At 44.5% G+C, this 23,155-nt stretch overlaps 1 protein-coding gene across 1 annotated transcript; it reads right to left on the bottom strand.

The window, feature by feature from the left end:
• Window positions 1–1,238: 1,238 nt before the first annotated feature.
• On the bottom strand, window positions 1,239–4,034 carry LOC121835048. Its single transcript, XM_042288968.1, has 7 exons — window positions 3,995–4,034; window positions 3,648–3,911; window positions 3,027–3,092; window positions 2,346–2,432; window positions 1,736–1,815; window positions 1,388–1,666; window positions 1,239–1,271 (listed from the first exon to the last, which is right to left on the bottom strand). Exons 2-7 carry the CDS (start codon window positions 3,805–3,807, stop codon window positions 1,239–1,241), a joined length of 705 nt encoding a protein of 234 aa, XP_042144902.1. The 5' UTR covers window positions 3,808–3,911; window positions 3,995–4,034.
• Between the last annotated feature and the right edge of the window lie 19,121 nt (window positions 4,035–23,155).

Genomic DNA, 23,155 nt, shown 5'->3' with positions numbered 1-23,155 from the left:
GTATGCAGTTTGTGTATTCATGGTAGTGAAGATATGAAGAAAGTGTCTTGGATAAGACAACGCAGATTTTTAAAAATTTTTTTATTGAAGATCTTTTTAGGAAGCGATCAATGTTCCAGTCGAACAAGTCATCCCACAGGAGATCAGGAGAATATGCTTAAAATAAAAGATAACACAAAGAGAAACAGCTACTAGGGTGAGCTAGAGGGGGAGGTGTGCTCATTGCCTACTTCGCTTCATTTTAGTGATCCAGGATGGAAGTGTGAAGAAGAGCACCCACAGCATCACTTCTATGCCAAAGCAGAAAATGAGCACACCATACCCCTCCAGCCCACTCTACCAGCACTCTTACAATAGAGAAGACGCCATGAATGCTTTTCTTGCATGCGATCAAGTCCTCGTCTTTCTCTTCACATAAGTGTGCCCTCCCTTTCTCCTATTAGCACTTCAAAAAGATAAAGATGTCCATGGTGGTTGTATTTCCAATTTTTTGAGTGCCGAGATACTGGATTTCTGGTGTTTATCGGAAAACCAACGACTGTGTCACTGCCAAACAGGGATGGAAACGCTAAATAAAAATTCTCCGAGCGTTGAAACTGAAAACTCCTCCGAAATCAACGACGTCTCGCGAGTGCAACGGCCACTGACGCATTCAGCACGAACCCCAGCAGCCATTGCCGATGATAACAAAGGTGCCAATCCAACCGGCGATGACCACCAACCGACCTGAATGGCGATGATGATGAAAATTTTCAGTGACAGAGAAGTGGCTTTTCCAGCGATTGTGAGGCGAGCCGACAGGGAGACAACACCAGAAAGATGGTTGGCCCTGGTGATCGAGCGAAGTAAAGGACCACATGAACGGATGCCCAATGGTTGGTGGCCAAAAATAACAATCAAGTATAATCGGAAGCATAACCAGAATGTAACGTCGACAACGATGAAAAACAAGCATACCCAGTGCAAAACGTCGAAACAGCCTACTCAATCGGGCAGTGGTCAGGTGGCCGAAGAAAGAGAATGGCCGTTGCCAGCGACCATAACAAACAGCCAACTGTACACCAATATAAAGAATCTGCTGGCCAGTAACATTGAGCTGGCCCTTAATCACTAAACTGACCGAAAGAGAGCAAGAAAGGTATACAGTCAGGAAGTAAACTATCAGGTCATCGGGATTGAGCTGGAAAAGAAGGTGAATATTCTAGCAGAGCTGAATGATTTGATCTGCGCTTGCCAGCTCACATATGAGGAGGTGACAAAAGGAAGTTGAACTGAAAGGAGGCCATTAAAATGAAGATAAAGGAGCTTAGTCAACAGCTGCAAATTGTCACCAGTCAAACAGAACAAAGCTCCCTCGAGAGCATTAAAACGAATTTGCAAAGCCAACCAGTACCACTCTAACAACAGGGACCAGTTGAAGAAGCTTGAGGACCAGATCGAAGAGGAAAGGGCAGTCTTTCACAAAAAACCGATCACTGCGGCAAACCGGATTGAGTATCGGAAAACGAACAAGCTGTTCGAGCTCAATCGGTCTGCCTTCTGCGGGAAACTTGACGAAGACCAGAAGGAGATAGACGAGAACATTGATGTTGATCAGGTGCTTACTTTCTGGCGAGGAATCTGGGCAACCGATGACGAAGAAGGGGAGCACCAGGAATTGATTGACCTATTGGACCCAGGGAAGGTGTACATGACTGGACGGAGGAGCCTGCTGCCAGGAATGAGGGAACCGCACCTTACCGTTCGAGGCACTCGTCCCCTGCGGTGTGCCTGGCTGGAAGAAGGAGCCTGCTGCCAGGAATGAGGGAACCGCTCCTGAGTAGCGAGCAAAGAGCACAGCCAGCGTAAGTCCTGTCATTCACTTCTACACACGACTGTCATTCGTTCAGGGAAATGTCTTACCCTTCGAGGCAGTCGTCCCCTGCGGTGTACACGGCTGGATGAAGGAGCCTGCTGCCAGGGATGAGGGAACCGCACCTGAGTAGCGAGAAAAGAGCACAGCCAGCATCAGTCCTGTCGTTCACTTCTACACATGGCTGTCATTCAATCAGGGAAACGTATCACCCTTTGAGGCAGTCGTCCCCTGCGGTGTACATGGCTGGACGGAGAAGCCTGCTGCCAGGAATGAGGGGATCGCTCCGGAGTATCGAGCAAAGGGAACAGCCAGCATCAGTCCTGTCGTTCACTTCTACACACGGCTGTCATTTGTAATTTTATAAGGAATGCTCATAATTGTGAAGGGAGCTGCTCCCTGCAGCATTAATCGAGAATGGGCATAAAGCTCTTATATGTTCTGTGTGTAATTTCATGCGAAAGCAATATTGCACCCTTTGGCATTGACTTACTTTGTTTAAGCACAGAGCGCTGACCAACAGTTCTTATTAGGATGGAGCCTGCCATTTTCGATTTTTGTACCGAGACTTGCAGTGAACCTGTAAATTTTGTAGGCACAAAATGAAAGCCCACAATATGGTGCATGCAGCAGACATTTGTATGGCAGAGTAGTCAATGGTCACAGAAATGCATTTGCTTTTGAGAGGGACCAATAGAGACAAAAAGAAAGAAATTGTTTTCGTCCTGCCACCAATAGACCCACCTCACCAAGCGTTCGGCGCATACATGAAGCCGCCATAACTTTAGTTCACAATAGGTAGACGGTGGTGCCCGAGACGGCTTGTGCTGTCTCACGCGCAGAGTTCCAGTGTTTCGGGCACGCGCAGAAAGACTGAAGTTCCCTCAATGCATTGCAACAGCGGTGGCGCGTAGTCAAACTGGCTGGTGAGACCGGTTCATGGCATGAATTCCGTACGCCTCACCCCACTGGTGTTAAGGATGGTTCTGACCTAACATAGTGCGACACTGTTAATGAAAACAAGGGATGAAAAATGTTCATATCGGGCACAAAGTTGCACCCTATTATTTGGTGCCAGCATTTACTAATTCAAAGTAAAATGCAAAGAGCGCCGCAGTTGTACTCGCACTAACAATGTCATGCGGCATTTGTGTCTGGCCATCATGTTACTCACCAACTGCAGCATCCGCATTGGGCACAAACTCCCTGTCGCAGCTTTGCATCTCGCTGGAGTGGGCGGCTGTGAGTATGGGCAAGGCTCGTGCTGAAGCCGCGAATTTCATCAGCAGGCAGGTAAATTCCACTCACGCTGTTCATTACAGCAGGGACCAGGGGCGGATTTAGAGGGGGGGTCAGGATGTCCTGACCCCCCTCTCGATTTTTGCATGTGTAAAATTTAGGACGTGAAACGAGGGGGAGGGGGCTCCTAAACGTATGGTACGCTGACCCCAACCCCCCTCAGGAAATTCCTGCATCCGCCCCTGGCAGGGACGCATACATGGTGCAAATCAACACTTACCCAAAGCACAGAAGAGCATGCTGACATAAATTCCAATACTTGTTTATGATGTCCTCGGTACATACTGCACATATACGCATGGCAGAATAGTCAATTGTTGCAGGAATGCCCAAGAAAGCACTTACCACATTTGAGATGGGCAAGTACAAGCCGAAAAAGAAGGAACAGAAGAATTAGCCCAGAATATGCCTGGCACACGCTCGAGTTAAGGATGATTTTGACTGCATGTCGCTGCATGTGCCCGGCTACTAAATGCTGGAATTCCGTGTGACTCACCAACCGGGGGGCCCGCCTGAGGCACAGACTCCTGGTCGCAGTTTTGCACTTTGCTGGATTGTGCCTCTGTGTGCGAGGGCAAGGCTTGTGCTGAAATTGTAAACTTTGTCAGTATGCAGTTCAATGCTACTTGCATTAATTCATCACCTTGGACAAGCATATTCTCAATAATCTGTGAAGGAGGAAATACGACACCTGTGAGAGCAGCAGTTGAATGCAGAGATGGAAGCGTCTGGATGCTGTCTTCCTCCTACATTGGCTCCCCTGCTTAAAATAGGTAGCATTTTAATACCAAATCTAGCAACCAAGTGACTGCAAATTCCCCATCTCTGACTGTGTCAACTTACCTTGGATGTTTCCCAATTCCCTTTCTCGCGGTGGTCATCGAACTGGCTTTGGCAGCCTATGGCTAAAGTTGCTGTGACAGTGTCTGGTTTAAGTTTTTTGATGCCATGGCTCTGCCAGATCCGAGGTTCAAACTGATCCGGTGAAAAATGGTTCTGTCGAGAATGAACAGGGCTAACTTGCAATTCACGGGACAGTGCACTGAGAACACTAAAAAATTCGACTTTGTTTGGAGGTAGAGATCGTCACACTGTTAGTACAGAAGAGCGATCGCCGCTTTTTTTCTCTATCGGAATAAAAATTCGTCATCAAAACTGCTAGCGCGGTGGGAAGGGCTAATTTGGGACGCTAACCTAAGCGGTAAAATTTAGCGCAAAGCAACACTCCATGGAAGTAAAATACGTAGAGACACCGATGCTCTGTTCGCGCTAACAGTGCCGCGCATTGTACGCCCTCCACGCGCGCGGACAGTACGAGCTGGAGCACCCGATCCAACCTTTTTCTGCGACTCCCACAAGCTCCATTATTCCTCAACTTCGCTTTCTATTCCTAGTTCGGACTACAGCTCTCTCAAAAACAGGTGTAAGTTAAAGAAACATGAAAGGCGTTTTCGGCTCATGTTGGTCCTCGGTAGTAGCTTTTCGTGTTTCCTAGAGGTTCACTGGGAGACACTCACAGCTGAAGCGGCCAATCGGCGGCGTCATCTATTCATATCGTGTCCCTTAAAAACTCAGACTACGCGAAAAACTTTGCCGGCGAACAACCGGGTTTTCGAGTGAAAAACAACGGGCTAAAACGGCAGAGCATCGAGGCCGCACTTCAGCTGAGACCGAGTTCGGCAGTCAGGCGCGTCAGGAAAAACATTGCATGTGTACCTATGTGAACGTGTGTGGAAGAGGTAACTAGCCCAGAAATGCTCACCTCACAAAGCTTGCTGCTTCTGGTAAGGACGAAGTTTTTCCTCCCAATCATGTGGAGCCATGCCTTCTGCCTCTTCAGATCGGCTTTCCGAAGCGGAACGGCGAACAACTTTTTTCCACTACCAGAACTCTGGCTGCACCCAAAAGCGCAACACCCCGTCATCTAACACAAATGCTTACTACTTCACTTGCCTCATTACGGTCCAGAAACACCAGGACGTCGAGCTGAAGTCGTCGGCGAGTATCACGAAACACGCGAGCGGACGGAGCAGCCGAGCAGCTTGGAAGCAAATGGCGGACGGAAGTGGCGACGATTCCGGAAATCACGTGACATCGCTCTCCTCCAATAGAAACAGATGTCGGCGCGGCAAAGAATGACGGTACTTGTAAGACGCAGTGAAAAAACATCGAGGGACTTTAAGTGTGTTCCCTCGTCCTAAGAAATGTTAAGAGGTTTCAACAGGTCTCGCCTCTCTCGACCGTACTCGGTCGCAAAAGTGTGAACGGGCCTTTAGTTGCCAGAGCTCCGAACGCCCCTATCGGCATGCCACGACGACTTCTCTGCGTGAGATACGGGAGAGCCGCTTCCCAGACAAGGAGCCGGAAGCAGACGACGTTGGAGAGACTGCCGCCGGGGGGCTTTCCAGCATCTTCTGCAGCCTGTCCTGAGTGGCATCTTGGCCGCGGCAGCAAAGGGCGGCGGTCCGAGACTTAATATAGTTTCCGAATTTCTTTTCTTTTTTTTTTTTAGTTATAATTTTTTTTGCTATATCTGCGGGAGCCGCTCCATTTCCTTCGCTAAAAACAGACACAAATACTTTGAAGAAGTGCAAACGGAAATGGGAAATTGTGATCGCTTCGCTGTAGCAACTATTTCGTTATAAGCGACTTCGGTATAACCGGTCTCGACAGTACACGTAAGACTCACTTTTGATAGCAGGCTGGTATAATTAATCAAGCAGCGCAGGCTCTTAAACAAAACCAAGACATCCCCTTTCATCCAGCACTGTTTCAGGCTCAGCGCACTGACAGATTCTGAACTAATCACAAAGATTGAACAGCGTACTCCTTTCTTCATGTAACAAACTTTCAAGATTGAAGTAAATCTGTTTTTCTGTCGTTCGACTCTCAATGATATATCTTTAGAAAGATCGTTCTAAACAGCTGATGCTTTTTCTAGCTGGAATATACAGGGTGTTCCACGCAACTTTAGCCAAAGTTTAAAAACTTAGGCTATTTTTGTATTTCGCCCAATTAAATATTGATTAATTAATAAAATTTTGGTGTAATACATTTAGAGCAAAAGTTCCAACGGCAATGCTGTAAAGCGTCCTCAGAAACATCGAATTCAGTGGCTTTTTTATAAAGAAACCTAATATGGTTATGTCTTATAAACTAAAAAAAAAAAATCAAACTACAAAAAAAAAAAAAAACGTGATTTCGCGTTTGCGCGCCTTGTATTGCGGCGCTCTCAGGCGTGGCTTGAAGAAACTAGGCCGGCATGCTGAATAGACCACTGTTGACAAGGAGCCCGTTGACGGATTCGCGTTTTTTCGTGTTTTTCTTTGTCTTTTTTTTTTTTTTTTTTTTTTATGAATCGCGCGCTTTTTTGAATTCCGGAAAATCGAAGCGTGTTAGGGACTTCTTGACAAAAACCACTGAATCGATCTATATACCTCTTGCTATATTATCCAAGCATCAAGGAGAATGCAGGGATTGGTGTTCCACGCGCCGCACGTGCTGGCCTCAGCAGTGGTAGCTGTTCTGAAGCAAAAGCCTAAAACAAAATTCATATTGCACGCGCGTTCGTCAACGCATTATTTCAGTTATTTATTTCGAATCCTTTATATGGGGAAGGCCTGCACGTGTGGCGCGTGGAACAGCAATCCCTGCATTCTCCTTGATGCTTGGGTGATTCAGCAATAGGTCTATTGGATGTTTCTGAGGACACTCTACAACTTCGCCATTGGAACGTTTGTTCTAAATAGTTAATTGGGAAAAATACAAAAAATAGCCTGACGTGCGCTAAGCAATAAACAAAATTATTCCTTTGCTTTTGCTTTTCTGAACTGCACCAAAATATTTTAAAACTTTGGCTAAAGTTACGTGAAATACCCTGTATACAGGGACCAGGGCTTTTGATTTTAATTCAAACATATTTGTGTAGAAATAGGTGGTGAAAGCTAGTCAGGTTCTTTTTTTGTCGCGTGATTATCAGGCTCGGCGGACGTTAGAGTAAGGAATAATCGTTACGGAAAGTTGACTAATTAACTAAAATCCCTCGATTAACGTCTTTTCTAATTATTGGTTTTAGATATTACCTTTTTTTTAATTATTGGTTTTAGATATTACCTTTTTTTTAATTATTGGTTTTAGATGGTCATGTTGGAATTGCAGTATTGACGGCCTTTGCAATATTGACGGCAGACTAATATAAAGAAGTCGTGAAAATGTAATGCTTTCCGAGATATTAATAGAAGCATTTTCCCGTTTTTTCTCCCGATTTGTAAATTTCGCCTCGAAAGAGCGTCGTAAGTTCTGCCCAGAGGGACCCTCGGAAGAGTGACGCCGTCGTTTCGATCATGTCGTCCCTATCTCGGCAAGGTGTCCCTGGTGGTTGCGTTCGACGACGCCAGCGGCGACGCGACTTAATCGACTACGTCAATCTTCTAAGCCTCATCGTGGGCAGGGCTTGAAGCGTTCTTTCTGCGCGCAATTTTTACATCGGTCTCGAAAACGCGAAAGTTAATAAAATAATATCTAAAAAATTCATCACATTTTCGTGAAACTTTTAAGTTGGTCTGGCCTCGAAGAGTAATTGCCATAAATATTGCAATTCTAACCTGATCCCCAAGGCCAATAATTAAAAAAAGTTAATGAACATATTTGATTTAATTAATCAACTTATTGTGACGCTTATTCCCTCATCTGATGTATGCCGTGTCTGATAAATACATGGTGAAGATGATACACGTCTTACTCTTATGCCCATACCTCTACGGTATGGGTTATCGGTCTTTCTGTGGCGTCGCGGCTGCCCTGAGGCGGAATATATATTATTATTATTATTATTATTATTATTATTATTATTATTATTATTATTATTATTATTATTATTACTATGATTATTATTATTATATTACCAATCTTGTTAGCTTTATGTCTGCTGCATCTCGTGTAATATGTAACAGAGGTCAGTTAGACGTTGTCTACTTTGACTTAAGTAAGGCTTTTGACGTAGTCAATCACATAATTCTTTTATCCAAACTTTCCTCCTATGGAGTATGTGGCTCAGTACATGACTGGTTAAAAAGCTACTTGTCAGAGAGAGAGGCATATGTCCGGGTTAACAACATGAACTCTTCGTTGTACAGGACTCGCTCTGGCGTTCCTCAGGGATCTGTTTTAGGACCCCTTCTGTTCACAATTTTCGTAAATGACGTCTCTTTTGCTGTTTTAAATTCTTCATTCCTGCAATATGCTGACGATATAAAAATTTATCGAGAAATAGTTACTGAACGTGATTGTGCTAAGCTCCAGGAAGATGCATGTTCTTTCTACCGATGGTGCTCTGAAAATGACCTTTTCTTGAACCCGTCCAAAACCAAGGTCATGACGCTCTCTCGGAAAACTCACAATATCTCTTTTGCATATAATATTCAAGGAGAGACTTTGTCTCGAGTAAGTGTAATGAAAGATCTCGGAGTCATTGTTGATTCTGGGTTGCGTTTCTCTGATCACGTTGGTAGGCTGGTTAACTCGTCTTTGCGAATGTTGGGTGTTGCCTCTCGCTTAACCAGGGAGTTCAAAAACCCGACGGCTTTTATCACGTTATACTGCTCGCTATCCAGGTCACAGTTAGAATATGCCTCAGTTGTTTGGAATGGAATTTCTAAAAGTCACTCCTTGGAGATCGAGCGTGTGCAAAAAAAGTTTGTTTCTATCTTTAAACATCGCTACATAAAGGAGGATGTTCACTGTTTAACATATGAGTGCGTTAGAGCGTGTTGGTTTGCTTAGCTTGCACCGGCGTCGGGAGAACGCGGACTTACTATTTTTGTTTAAAACGCTGCATGGACTCATCAATTCTCCGAGCCTGTTATCTGAACTGTGCCTTAGGGTCCCACGTGTGCCTACTCGTCTTCTGTCATCTTTTTTATGTTTCTAGAACGTTTAGTCCGGTAAACCCAATTGTGAGAATGGCTCAGCGTTTAAATCATTACTCTGAAAAACTTGATATTTTCAACCCTTGCTACAGGACGTTTGTCCTTTCTATTAAAAACTTGCCCGTGCAGGATGAGCATTGCTGAATTTCTTTGTTATGTCTGAATGTCGTCATCTCCATGTCGTGTTTTCTGGTGGTGCACTTGTTGTCCTTCGGTCTTGTGTTCCGTCTCTACTGTTACTGCCTCGCTTTTATTTCATTGTACTAATTACTCGAGTACTGCCTAGTATTATGCTAAAAATGTATCTTATTTTCTGCGGAGATGTGTATAGTGTGTTTTTTTGTTTTTTGTTTTTTTGTTTTTTTTTTATCCACGAGTGTACCAGCACCAACACCTCAGGGTTGTTCCTGGGCACTGTATAATAAAGATTGATTGATTGATTCATTATTATTATTATAAGTAAAAAAACGAAACAATGTGCAAAATGCGGCCGTTTGTTTTGATTCCTTTGTTATGCGAGATACGGCACCTGAAATTCGCATGAATGAGTGAATCACAATGTTATGTGACTGTCAAATCTTAGAGTCGAATAAAACATAAACTCATAATGCTTTAGTTCATTTATACACGTGGCAATAGCATTGGTGGAACTTTAGACAACGGCATCGGCTTGCCTCTGCGGAGACGATCGGGCGTAAGGGGTAAACTGAACTTTGTACAGTAGCGGCCGGATGCAGCATGCAGCCGGGAGCCGAGACGGATAGTGGGAATGCTGGGACGAGCGCGATCGGTCGCATTTGAATGTTTCTCCTTGCCATGTTTATGTCTTCAAATATTACAAAGTTATTGATTTATCCGCAGTTATCGAGTGTTGAAAGGGGATTTAACGAAAGATGGCAACTCTAACATTTTGAGCCAAAACCAGGAATGAAACTGCTGCACTACAAATAAAGACGACAAGCAACGTGTGATCACATCGCCGGTAGCCGGTGAAGGGAACGTGACGACTTAACGAGCGAACCCTGGTAATCGATGGCAACATCTACGATAGACCGACACGAGCAAGCCGGACTACAAGCCAGGACTGAACGGCAATAGATGTCCTGAAGAAAAAAAGTCAAACGCATCGAACGCGGGTAACGAGGCTCATCACGCCGACCATCGATGGTCTCGATATTTTGATCGAGCGTCGAAGCCTCGCTCGGGACCAACTCAACCACGTAGATGCCGTGATCGAGTCTTTGATTTCCGAAAAAGAAGCAGAAGCCGAGTTCATCAAAGTGATAGATTATTCTGACAAGATCGCCACGTGCCTAGCGAAGCTCAATAGGAAAGTAAAGAGCCCGGAGGACAACCAACTAACAAGCGGGCAATCGAACGAAAGCGGGGAGAAAGAAAAGTGACAGAAAAATCCAGGCTTCCAAAATTAGAGCCCATCAGGTTTAATGGACACCAAAGAGATTGGATGCCATTCTAGGAGCAATTTCAGACCGTCATCCATGAGAATCCGGACTCTCGTCATCGGAAAAATCAAACGACTTGAGGTCAACCCTGACTGCATGAGCAGCCGCCATCACAGGACTGCAGACAACCGCTGAATGCTACGCCCACGCCATCGAGCTGCTGCAGCAGTGGATGGGGAACCAGGCGTTGCAGATCCAGGGCGGAATGAAGGGGCTCATGGACATCAATCAGGTGCCCTCATCGCGCAGCGACAGAGCTCTGCGACGTTTCTACGACAGTGCCCAAGCAGATATGCGGGTCCTTCGGGCGTTGGGTGCGACGGGTAATCTCTTCTGTGCCATGCTGTACCCGGTCCTGCTTCGGGGGCTTCCGGACGACATGAGCCTGGGGTTTAACCAAAAGATGTCTTTGGAGAAGGCCAAAAACGCCGAGATCAAGGGGGACATCAGCAACCGACATTGGCTACGACTCAGCAATGGAGCCAGGACCCTTTAAGAAAGTCCGTGCTCAGTTCAACTTTCTCAAGATCGAGGTGGAGAGCCGGGAGAAAACATCCAAGGAACAACCCGAAGACGCCGGCGGTAAACGTACACGTTGTTTTCCTATGCATGAACTGCCGAAGAGGCATCCAAACTACGCCAAGACTCGGAACGCTACCGCTACGGTCTCGCATGACAGGATAAACAGCATGGAGTGTTTTCTTTGCACACCAAAGGCGCACATCACACCAGACTGTAACGCAAATATCGAACCCAAGTAAAAAAAAAAAAGCGCAGGCTGCAGGCCGACCAGAGGTGCTTCCGGTGAACAAGGCCGAACCACACGGCAAGAATGCGTCGCGGTACGCTCTGTTGTGAAAGGTGTTGAGGGAGGCGGGTACCACGATGTGTGATCCAGATTATTTGCCGGGACGCGCTGCGAGCGGATCGAATGAAACGCGGAAGACAAGACGTCCCTCAGTCTGCTTGTGAGCTAGAAAGGCTGAACCGGCTGCTCTTCTACAAACGGCTACCACGTGGGTAGAAAGCAAGAACAGAAGGAACTTGGGCCGTATTCTTTTTTTAACAACGATAGCCAGCGCTCCTTCATTACAGAAGAGCTTTCGAGGGTACTTGGTTCCAAGCATCCCGCGATGGAGGTTCTGACCGTCAGAGTGTTTGGTGGCAAGACTGAGGAACAATCGCACCGCAAAGTCAGGTAATTTTGCGTAATCATCACAACTGCCAGACATACAAGGTAGACGCCAATGAGACGCGTCCTATCTGCGAACAAGAGGTTCAAAGTCCGGAAGAGGACATCCTTGTGAGAATAGAGGAGCTCGGGATAACGGTAGGCAGCGTCCTAAACGGACTCGAGTGCAGCGGAGTAGGGATCTTTTTGGGGATCAGATCACTACTGGGGATGGGTTACGGGAGGAGTCTGTCGACTGAGTGAGAACCTGACGGCAGTGGAGACTGCCTTTGTATGGGCTGTACAGTGGCCCAAGTTTTTATAATAGGGACCTTTGAAGTGTATTCACACGAAGGGCTTTGTCCGCGGACTAGTTCCTACCAAAGGCGTGACGTCACTTCTTCTGTGGTATGAAATCGGCCATGTTTCTGACAAAAACAGCAGCAAAATCAATAGACATGTCTACGGACCTGAAGAACCTGTCCTCGGACCTGATGTATCTTGCGTATCACGTGGGCGAACGTCACAGAATATGTCTGCGGACCTGCCGGGCCAGGAGTATAGGGGTTTTGAACGCGACACAATTCCGCTGTGTTCCGCGGGCAAGCCCGGGAACCGATGGCGTGGAAGTGCTTGTGGTACACTTAGTTGCACGAGTGGTTTTCTCTTTTTTTTGTATATGCCTCTCACGGTTTTCGTACACGAATGGTCTTTTGCTCATTTTCCAGTACGATTAGTACGCACGAGCTACAGCTGTGGAAGATGCTCGAGGGTTCCTGCGCATAGTGAAAAGAGGAGCCAAAAAGAAAAAGAAAGAAAACGACTGGAAATTGTTTTCGATTCCAACATGGAGGCCAACAAGGCTTCACAAGTTGTTGTGGCTTGTGCCCTCATATTGGCGGATCAGGAAGTCGCAGAAGCACCTGATACCCACGCAAAAAAGCCATTGATTAAAACATGGATGTCCAAGAAGAAACTAGGTATACAAAACCTACTATCAAGAACTTCTGGAGAGCGACCCCGTGGAGTACCGCCGCTTGCTGCGCGTTAACTCTGACCAGTTTGCTGATATTCTCTCGTCAATTGCACCATGCATCCAAAAACTCGACACTGAAATCCGTCCAGCCATCCCAGTCAAAAACAACTTCAACTGACCCTGCGGTTTCTTGCTTCAGGTGTGTGGTTATTCTTCTTACTTTTGTCCTTGTTTCAGCAAATTTGAGAACTACGCTCGACTTAGCCGTGTTTCTTGTTTTCTTGCGAATTTTCAGAAGAAAGTCAACATTCCTTAAGCGGGCAGTTCCGCATAAGCCACAGCGCCGTCAACGGGTTTCTCGTTGAAACTTGTGACGCCATTTACAAAATGCTGGGACCAAAATATCTGGTGTCCCCGCGGACGAAAGGTGAGTGGCTTGCAGTAATGAAGAACTTTTACAAAAGGTGGCAGTTTCCGCAATGTGTTGGAGCGCTGGACGGAAAACATGTCACAATTATCAAACCTCCGAACTCTGGATCCGTTTATTTTAATTACAAGAAGACCTTCAGTATCGTGCTTTTTGCTCTTGTGGGCGCAGACAGCAGGTTATTGGCTTTCAAATAATTACGGCATGATCGAGCGTTTACTTTTTAATGAGATATTCTTCCCCTGAGCCATTTAATATGCTCTCAGAGATATGACATTGCTAAAAAAAAAAAAAACATGCTGGGAATATTTTTTATTGCTTAGTGAGTCACGGAGATATTCCGTACGTTCAAAACGACCAGTATAAAAGACGGAAACGCAGAGCTCGGGTGTAGTGTTCGGGTTAGTGTGCCGTTGTGTATGTTTACGCTCAATGGATGTTCACATGATGCTTGTAGTATGCGTAATATGTCTACATGTGTGTATAGTAGAGGTTGGCGAAGATCCCGATGCGTAATGATGGCCTTAGGAAATAAAAATATTTTTTGTAAAACATGAAATGGGCGGTACCTAGTGCCACCTACCCTAGCTACTTGCAATTAATCTGCTCGACCTTGCCATCTGGTGGCAAGCGATGTAACCTTCTTTCACGCTACGCGATCAACAGCGGCTTCGAGTATGTTCTTTTGAGAGCGGCTTTTGGTTTCGCGGATTGGTTTTCCATTCCTCCGTGATATGCGGTTTACGAAGGAATTGTGACTCGAGGAAGAGCAAAGTTAAGACGTAAAGGGCGCGAAGTAACTGGGTGTTGGTTGTCTCTGTTTAACATCGCAGTGCTGACGACAAGAAGACTGAGTAGCTGCTTTCGAACCGGAAGTTTCTGTACCTGCGGGGGTTCGGAAATAAACACAGCTCGCGAAAAGCTCGTGTTACGCTTTTATTTCCTGCTCCTCCCGTCCCGTGCAAGATACGTAGCGTCCTCGTTAAGACTTATTGAGCTCGATATGCTCGATTCAGGGCCGCCATACTGAGATGCGGGCGACGGAGGAACTATTTTCTCCCCTGCTTCAGGGACGACAGTTTCTTTCTTTCTAAAGAAACATAGGTTAGAAGACCGTTCCTCCCCTTAGGGAGGACTATCGATACCCTTTTTTCTAAGAGTGTACCAGACGGAAGTACAGGCGGCCTTCGCTGCCGCTGAAGCTCAATCAACTCAACAGCATTTACTAAACAACGTGCGCGACCTGCTCGAAAAACGAAATCGAAAGAATATGAGTCGGGAGGGCGAACGCTTTGTCCCGTCTGCTCGGAGAAGGAGAGAAACGTTTCGTTCCTCCCTTTTTCTCGTGCCCGCTTGGGGGTGCGTCAGTAGAAGGGAGGAAGACGCGCCGTTGCTACCGTTTTCCTCCATTTTTTTTTTTTTTTTAGATTGTAGGCCTATGATGTGAGACTTACTGCGTCCGCGGCGTGGTCGAGCAAAAAGTTTCTTGAAAAACTGGCAAAATATCCACCCACCGTGGAAAATTTGGTATCGGCGGGGTCTGGACGACTTTAAGCGTCGAAGGACACAAAAATCTCCAAGAATAGATCAGATTTTCCGACTGATAACAGTTTTAGATTAATCAATGAAGCAGGGCGCCGCTACTACTGGCTTTATCCTCTTCTTTTGAAATCTCCACCTAAATAAAAGAGGGAAACAAATTTAGGTTCTGGGGAGTTGGCAGCCTTAAATACGGCGCCGGCTCGACAATTTATCTTTAGTAATATATTCACAAAGCATTTTGAGAGCCAAAGATTCTCAGCCTAGACCTTTGATGATAATTAATATTTACTGGATTAAACGTGCTAAATACGCCGCTCTGGGATAGGCTTTTCAATACGTTTATGAGACTAGGAATGAGAGCTTTTATATTTTATTTGCATAGTTCTTTTTGAAAATAAGGAATTATGAAAGCTTAAAAATATGGCAGGTTTATATGTTTTCTCACAAACTGGTTCAAGGTGATTTTGTTTTAAACGAGAGTACTTTAGTACTTTAAGATATATTTGTGAAATTAAACAACACGTAGTCGTTATGTAAACTTATATCTTATGAGGCCACATATATGGCATAAAAAAGAGGCAATAACTCCATCAATCAGTGTTTATTAGCGTTCGGGAACAACCCATTTGTGCGCACGCTGGACAACTTAATTAAAAACCTCACACGCGAACAAACCCAAGGGCAGAAGCAGAAATCAGTCCACATGTCTGACGCTAACCTAAAGACAAAGTCAGAGGGTTAGTGTCAGACCTTCAAGCCAAACCAAAATCACAAAACAGGAACACGACCATGGCGTACAGTGCTCGGCGAAACGAAATAGAACACTGCAGCACGTGACCTAGTAACTGCGTATGCTCAGCTCCAGGAGCATGCATATTCAGTTACTCTAGCCTATACGGCTAAATTAAACAGTTACTCGACGCTAGAGTCGTTATACGTCTCCGTCATTTAGTTACTCCAGGGATCTCTCATGGAACTGTATATTCACGAAACCACAGACAACGCTGTTTTTTTTTTTTTTTTTTTTGGGGCACTGTACATGTTCGAAGCAAAAGGAAAATAATTTGCTATCGTAATGACACGCAGGTATGTACGTTTCGGATCTTTTCCAGCATGAGCAGTTTTTAACAGAGTAATCATACCTAGTGCTACAAGATATTATAAAAGGATGACGTGGAGTAGTGTAAGTACTGTCGAGACCGCTTATAACGAAGTAAACGGGGATCTGAATTCGCTTCACTATATCCACCTCTTCGTTATACATGAACTCATGCAAATAACATGAAGACAAAAAAAAAAGTCACGGATTGCCACAACCAAATGTTTATCGAGCCTGCAGAAAGCGGTCGAGGCTTCCCGGCACCCGTCCTCCGCTAGATCGGAGCCGCATCTCGCCAACTGCGAGAAGCTCCGATCGGAAAAAGGATCCTGCTACGTACGGACCATGTCGTCAGCTGCGACGGCCCCGCGGAGGACGCAGGCAGAAGACGTCATTCTTTGCATTCATGCGCACTCCGTCGAGGATGGCAAGCCTTTGATTTAAGAAGATTGGCTTCGTCTTCCCCGTCAAGGTGCCGGCGGTGCCGGTACTCTCCATCGTTGAGTGGCGATGATTCGCCGAATCGGTGCTTGAGCGAAGTAGACTTTCGCGCAAGAGTGACCTCACCGACCAGACGCCGACACGGATCACGAAGCAAACAAAGAGGCGCGCACGGCCCGGAGTTCGCGCTCAAGCTCGTCGGTCGTCGGTATAGAGAGCCTAGATTTCAGAGACAGGGCAACTGCTTGATTGAGGTCACATGGTTTGTACACTGCGTTTGCAAAATGAGCTGCGGCATATGCAAGAACTCGGAGTCAAAAGTCAAAAGCATTCACCTTCTGCAAACGTTTCCGCCTTTCCGCCCAGTTCGTCGCCACGCTGGCCACGCTAAAATCGAATACAGGCGTACTTACTGCTCCCTCTCTTAGATCTAGGCTCTTTCCGTCATCTCCGCCGGTACGTTGTTGCTAGTAGAGGGGCTTTAGTTGCTAGCGCTCCGAACGGCCCTATCGGCATGCCACGACGACTTCTCAGCCTGAGATACGGTTGAGCCGCTGCACAGATAAGGAGCCGGAAGCAGACGACGTTGGAGAGACTGCCGCCGGGGGGTTTCCAGCATCTTCTGCAGCCTGTACTGAGTGGCATCTTGGCCGCAACTTAGTAAACTTTCCGAATTTCATTCTTTTTTTTAGTTATAAAGAAATGAATTTTTTTTTTTTTTATATTTGCGGGAGCCGCTCCATTTCCTTCGCTTTAAGCACACACAAATACATTGAAGAAGTGCAAACGGAAATGGGAAATCGTGATCGCTTCGCTGTAGCCGCTATTTTGTTATAACCGACTTTGGTATAACCGGTCTCGACAGAACACGTAAGACTCACTTTTGATAGCAGGCTGGGATAGGGTGCCTTCATGTGCTTAGGGTGGAGACATCTGGCCATTTTGTCTCACACTTTTATTTTTATTTTTTGTTCAGAAGCGCGTGAAAGAACGTGTCCCTGCACGCGCTCGTGGCGCTGACTGTGCTACGGCGACATTTTGTTTTCGTCGATTTCTTTGTATTTTACCCGTGAGCGCGTGCTGTCGGCATCGGGTACTACAAAGGGTGGCATCACCCTTTACAGAAGGACATTGAGGCACCCTAGGCTGGGATAATTGATCAAGCAGCGCAGGGTCTTAAACAAAACCAAGACATCCCCTTTCATCCAGCACTGTTTCAGGCTCAGCGCACAGACAAATTCTAAACTAATCACAAAGATTGAACAGCGTACTCCTTTCTTTATGTAAAAATCTTTCAAGATTGAAGTAAATCTGTTTTTCTGTCGTTCGACTCTCAATGAGATATTTTTAGAAAGAACGTTCTAAACAGCTGATGCTTATTCTAGCTGGAATATACAGGGTGTTCCACGTAACTTTAGCCAAAGTTTAAAAATATTTCAGTGCATTTTAGAAAGACGAAACGAAAGAAATGCATTTGATCATTGCTTGGAGCAACTTAGGCTATTTTTGAATTTTGCCAAATTAAATATTGATTAATTATTAAGCTTTTGATATAATCAATTTAGTGCAAAAGTTCTAACGGCAATGCTGTATAGCATCCTCAGAAACATCCGATTGAGTGTTTTTTTTTATAAAGAAACCTTAATATGATTATTTTTATAAACTAAAAAAAAAACGAATTGCAATAAAAAAAAAAGAAAACACGTGACTGCGTTTGCGCGCCTTGTATTGCTGCGCTCTCAGGCATGGCTTGAATAAACTAGGCCGGCATGCTGAATAGACCACTGTTGACAAGGAGCCGTTGATGGATTCACGTTTTTTCGTGTTTTTCTTTGTCTTTTTTTTTATGATTCGCGCTTTTTTTGAAGCCCGGAAAATCGAAGCTTGTAGGGACTTCTTGACAAAAACCACTGAATAGATCTATATACCTCTTGCTATATTATCCAAGCATCAAGGAGAATGCAGGGAATGGTGTTCCCCACGCCGCACGTGCTGCCCTCAGCAGAAGTATTCGAAAGAAAATGCCTAAAACAAATTGCATCTTGCACGCGCGTTCGGCAACGCTTTATTTTGGTTATTTATTTCGAATCTTGTATACGGGGAAGGCCTGCAACGTGTGGCACGTGGAACACCAATCCCTGCATTCTCCTTGATGCTGGGGTAATTCAGCAATAGGTCTGTTGGATGTTTCTGAAGACACTCTACAACTTCGCCATTGGAACGTTTGTTCTAAATAGTTAAAAACACAAAAAATAGCGTGACGTGCGCTAAGCAATAAACAAAATTATTCCTTTGGTTTTGGTTTTCTAAAATGCACCAAAATATTTTAAAGCTTTGGCTGAAATTACATGGAATACCCTGTTTTGGCAACGTGAGCGATCGAAAGCATGGCTGTTTTCGGCCCACCACATTTGGCCGAATGCTAACTATGACGTCAGCAAAGGATGTCTCATCGACGGAAATAAGAGGAATGTAAGAACTTCAATTTTGACGGTGTTGGCAGTGTAGAGCGCTATGATTTCAGTCTTCCACGAACACCATCGAACTTATTGTTCGCGAGGTAATGACGACACGAAAAGTAACCGAACGAGGGTGCCACCGAAACATCTCGCCGCTAATACAGGGGCCAGGGCTCTTGATTTTAATTCGAACATATTTGTGTAGAAATGGGTGGTGAAAGCTAGTCAGGTTGTTTCTTTGTCGCGTGATTATCAGGCTCGGCGGACATTGGAGTAAAGGATCATCGTTACAGAAAGTTGACTAATTAACTAAAATCCCTCCATTAACTTCTTTTCTAATTATTGCTTTTAGATTTTAACTTTTTTTTAATTATTGGTTTCAGATGTCATGTTGGAATTGCAGTGTTGACGGCAGACTAATAATATAAAAAAAAGTTGTGAAAATGTAATGCTTTCCGAGATATTAATAGAAGCATTTTCCCGTTTTTTCTCCCGATTTGTAAATTTCGCCTCGAAAGAGCGTCGTAAGTTCTTCCCAGAGGGACCCTGGGAAGAGTGACGCCGTCGTTTCGATCCTGTCGTCCCTACCTCGGCAACGTGTCCCTGGTGGTTGCGTTCGACGACGCCAGGGGCGACGCGACGTAATCGACTACGTCAATTTTCTAAGCCTCATCGTGGGCAGGGCTTGAAGCGTTCTTGCTGCGCGCAATTCTTAAATCGCTCTCAAAAACGCGAAAGTTAATAAAATAATACCAAAAAAATTCATCAGATTTTCGCGAAACTTTTAAGTTGGTCTGGCCTCTAAGAGTAATTGCCATAAATATTGCAATTCTAACCTGATCCCTAAGGCCAATAATTAAAAAAAGTTAATGAACATATTTGATTTAATTAATCAACTTATTGTGACGCTTATTCCCTCATCTGATGTATGCCGTGTCTGATAAATACATGGTGAAGATGATACACGTCTTACTCTCATGCCCGTACCTCTACGGTATGGGTTATCGGTCTTTCTGTGGCGTCGCGGCTGCCCTGAGGCGGAATAGATATTATTATTATTATTATTATTATTATTATTCGCAATTTTAATGTCTTAAAACGTGTTCTCCTCCACATACTAAACGGAATTATAGACACCGGAGTTTTTCCCAAAAATTTCAAAAGCGCAATTGTCAGACCTCTTTATAAAAATGGTGCACGTGACATTGTAAAAAACTATCGTCCCATATCTATTCTTCCTTGTTTGGCATCGGTTTTTGAAAAACATATTTTTAAAACAATGACCGCCTTCCTTGAAAAATACAATATTCTATCACCTAACCAATAGGGCTTTATCGCAGGCCGCAGCACCATCTCGGCACTTGAGGATATGTCTGATACTTTACACACCTCATTTGATAATAATCAGTTTACGTGCGCACTCTTTCTTGGTGTGTCAAAAGCGTTTGATTCTATCAATCACCAAATACTGCTGGAGAAACTTTGCAATTACGGATTTCGGGGTCCATTTTTTTCGTTGCTTCAAAACTTTCTGACTGACAGATCGCAACAAGTATTGGTTTGCAACAAAACAAGCGCCAAAGTATGCCTACAGAAGGGAGTACCACAAGGCTCGGTCCTGTCTCCCTTGCTGTTTAATCTTTACGTGAACGATCTCGCCCGATCAACATCAGGATGTACAGTTTACCAATATGCAGATGACACATTGTTGCTATCTACTCATATCAGCCTGCGCTGTGCAATCAACATGCTACAAATAAATTCTACAAGAGTCATGAACTGGTTTGAAGCAAATCGAATATCTGTGAATGTGCAAAAAACTTGTCTGTTTCCGTAACCCACTCAAGCGGACATGCATAGACATACCTTTTATATTACATTCATCGTCTTGTGTCTCTTGCAGCTGTACGCCTATACCATACGTAAATACAGTAAAATACTTGGGCATTTATTTCGATAGCGATTTAACATGGAATACACACTTGGATTATTTGGCTAAGAGACTACGAAATATATCATGTTTATTATATCTCATCAAAATCTTCCTCCCAATCTCCGTCAGAAAAATGGTCGTTGATGCTACCGCGTATGGAGCTCTGCGATACGGAATTACAATCTTCGCAAACTGTTCAGCTCTTTGGAGAACAAAAATAGGTGTCATTCTTAAGAGCATCGCCAAAAACGTTGCCTATGATCCCAAATTAATACAGGATGGTGACGTATTCGCATCAGTGGGCCTACCGCGTTTTCTTCCTCTTTTTCAACGATGTGTCATCTTAAAGCATTTTTGGAATAGCCCGTTTAAAACGCCTCATTTTGTTCAGCGCTTTATAAGAAATAGTGAACGCTTTATAATTCCTCGAATATACACCAACTACGGAAAGAGTCTACGTTCATTTTACGTGCCTGACATCTTCAACAAATTACCAGACGTTTTTAATCAACTCGATTCTCTAGGATCTTTAAAAAAGCACCTGAAAAAAATGTGCTAAAAACCATGTGTGCATTTTTTTTTTTGCGAATAACATTTTGAACTTTTTGGACCTTTCTTCAGTTGGTGCTGAATCCACATAGGCATTTGTTTGTGTCTTTATCCGTGTCTATGCTGTGAGTACTGTATATTTGTGTATCCGTGAACGCATCTGTAGATCTAAATTTGTGTATATATATATGTCTCTGTGCATCTTTGTGTGATATATGCCTGTATACACATATCCGGCTTTTTTTTTTGCAAACATTTATTTTTTTTATTACTTTTTGAAAGTGTACATTGATTTATCCATGTGTTTAAATATTACTTTGTCATGAAGGATGGTATAGTGTAATTCTCTGTGCTTCTTATTTTGCCATTTGTGAATTATTTCAAATATCTATACTGACTGACATTTGTGAACTCTTTCAAATATCTATACTGACTGCCATTTGTGAACTATTTTTGAACTTCTAAACTGACTGTTATTAGCAATACCAAGAACGCCCGTGTACCGCTCACATTGGCTAACATCAGTGCTGGGTCGTGTCACACAAGCCAACCCTGGCTTCGACAGACCCGAGTCTAACATAATGAAAAAAATCAAATGCTGGAATAAATTATTATTATTATTATTATTATTATTATTAAAAAAATTGAAAGAATCACTTCAAGGTATTAGGGAGAAGTTGTGACTGCATGTTTCTGTTTGTATATGTTGGAATGACCATCATCACCTACATTGTTCTGCATCTGTAGTTGAATTTGAGCTGTGAACTTCTTGTTTGTGGGGACTCTTTCAAGCATGAATTGTAGGGTGCTGTCCCAAAAGCCGCTTCTGGCTTTGACAGGCCCGTGTATCTGCCTTGTTAAATGCGTGTTCCAATAAAAATTTATTATTATTATTATTATTATTATTATTATTATAAGTAAAAAACGTAACAATGTGCAAAATGCGGTTGCTTGTTTTAATTCATTTGTTATGACAGATACGGCACCTAACATTCGCAGGAATGAGTGAACCACAACGTTTTGTGGCTGTCGAACCCCAGAGCCGAATAAAACATAAACTCATAATGCTTTAGTTCACTTATACACGTGGCAATAGAATTGGTGGAACTTTAGACAACGGCATCGGCTTGCCTCTGCGGAGACGATCGGCCGCAAGGTGTGGACTGAACTTTGTACAATAGCGGCCGGATGCAGCATCCAGCCGGGAGCCGAGACGGATAGTGGGAATGCTGGGACGAGCGCGATCGGTCGCATTTGAATGTTTCTCTTTGCCATGTTTACGTCTTCAAATATTACAAGGTTATTGGTTTATCCGCAGCTATCGAGTGTTGAAAGGGAAGTTAACGAAAGATGGGGGGGGGGGGGGGGGGGGGGGCAATTCTAACATTTTGAGCCAAAACCCGGAATGAAACTTCTGCAGTACAAACAAAGACGACAAGCAACGTGTGATCGCATCGCCGGTAGCCGGTGAAGGGAACGTGACGACTTAACGAGCGAACCCTTTTAATCGATGGCAACATCTACGATAGACCGACACGAGCAAGCCGGACGACAAGCCAGGACTGAACGGCAATGGATGTCCTCAAGAGAAAACGTAAAACGCATCGAACGCAGGTAACGAGGCTCATCACGCCGACCATCGATGATCTCGATATTTTGATCGAGCGTTGAAGCCTCGCTCGGGACCAACTCAACCACGTGGATGCCGTGATCGAGTCCTTGATTTCCGAAAAAAGAAGCAGAAGCAGAGTTCATGGAAGTGATAGATTATTCTGACAAGATCGTCACGTGCCTAGCGAAGCTCAAGAGGCAAGTAAAGAGCCCGGAGGACGACCAACGAACAAGCGGACAATCGAACGAAAGCGGGGAGAAAGAAAAGTGACAGAAAAATCCAGGCTTCCAAAATTAGAGCTCATCAAGTTTAATGGACACCAAAGAAACTTGATGCCATTCTAGGAGCAATTTCAGACCGTCATCCATGAGAATCCGGACTCTCGTCATCAGAAAAATTAAACTA

This window comes from Ixodes scapularis, unplaced genomic scaffold, assembly GCF_016920785.2.
Source record: "Ixodes scapularis isolate PalLabHiFi unplaced genomic scaffold, ASM1692078v2 PGA_scaffold11__112_contigs__length_91849675, whole genome shotgun sequence".
NCBI classification, from domain to species: Eukaryota; Metazoa; Arthropoda; class Arachnida; order Ixodida; family Ixodidae; genus Ixodes; species Ixodes scapularis.
Note: the sequence above shows the minus strand (reverse complement) of the source record. Positions and strands in the feature narration are given on the sequence as shown.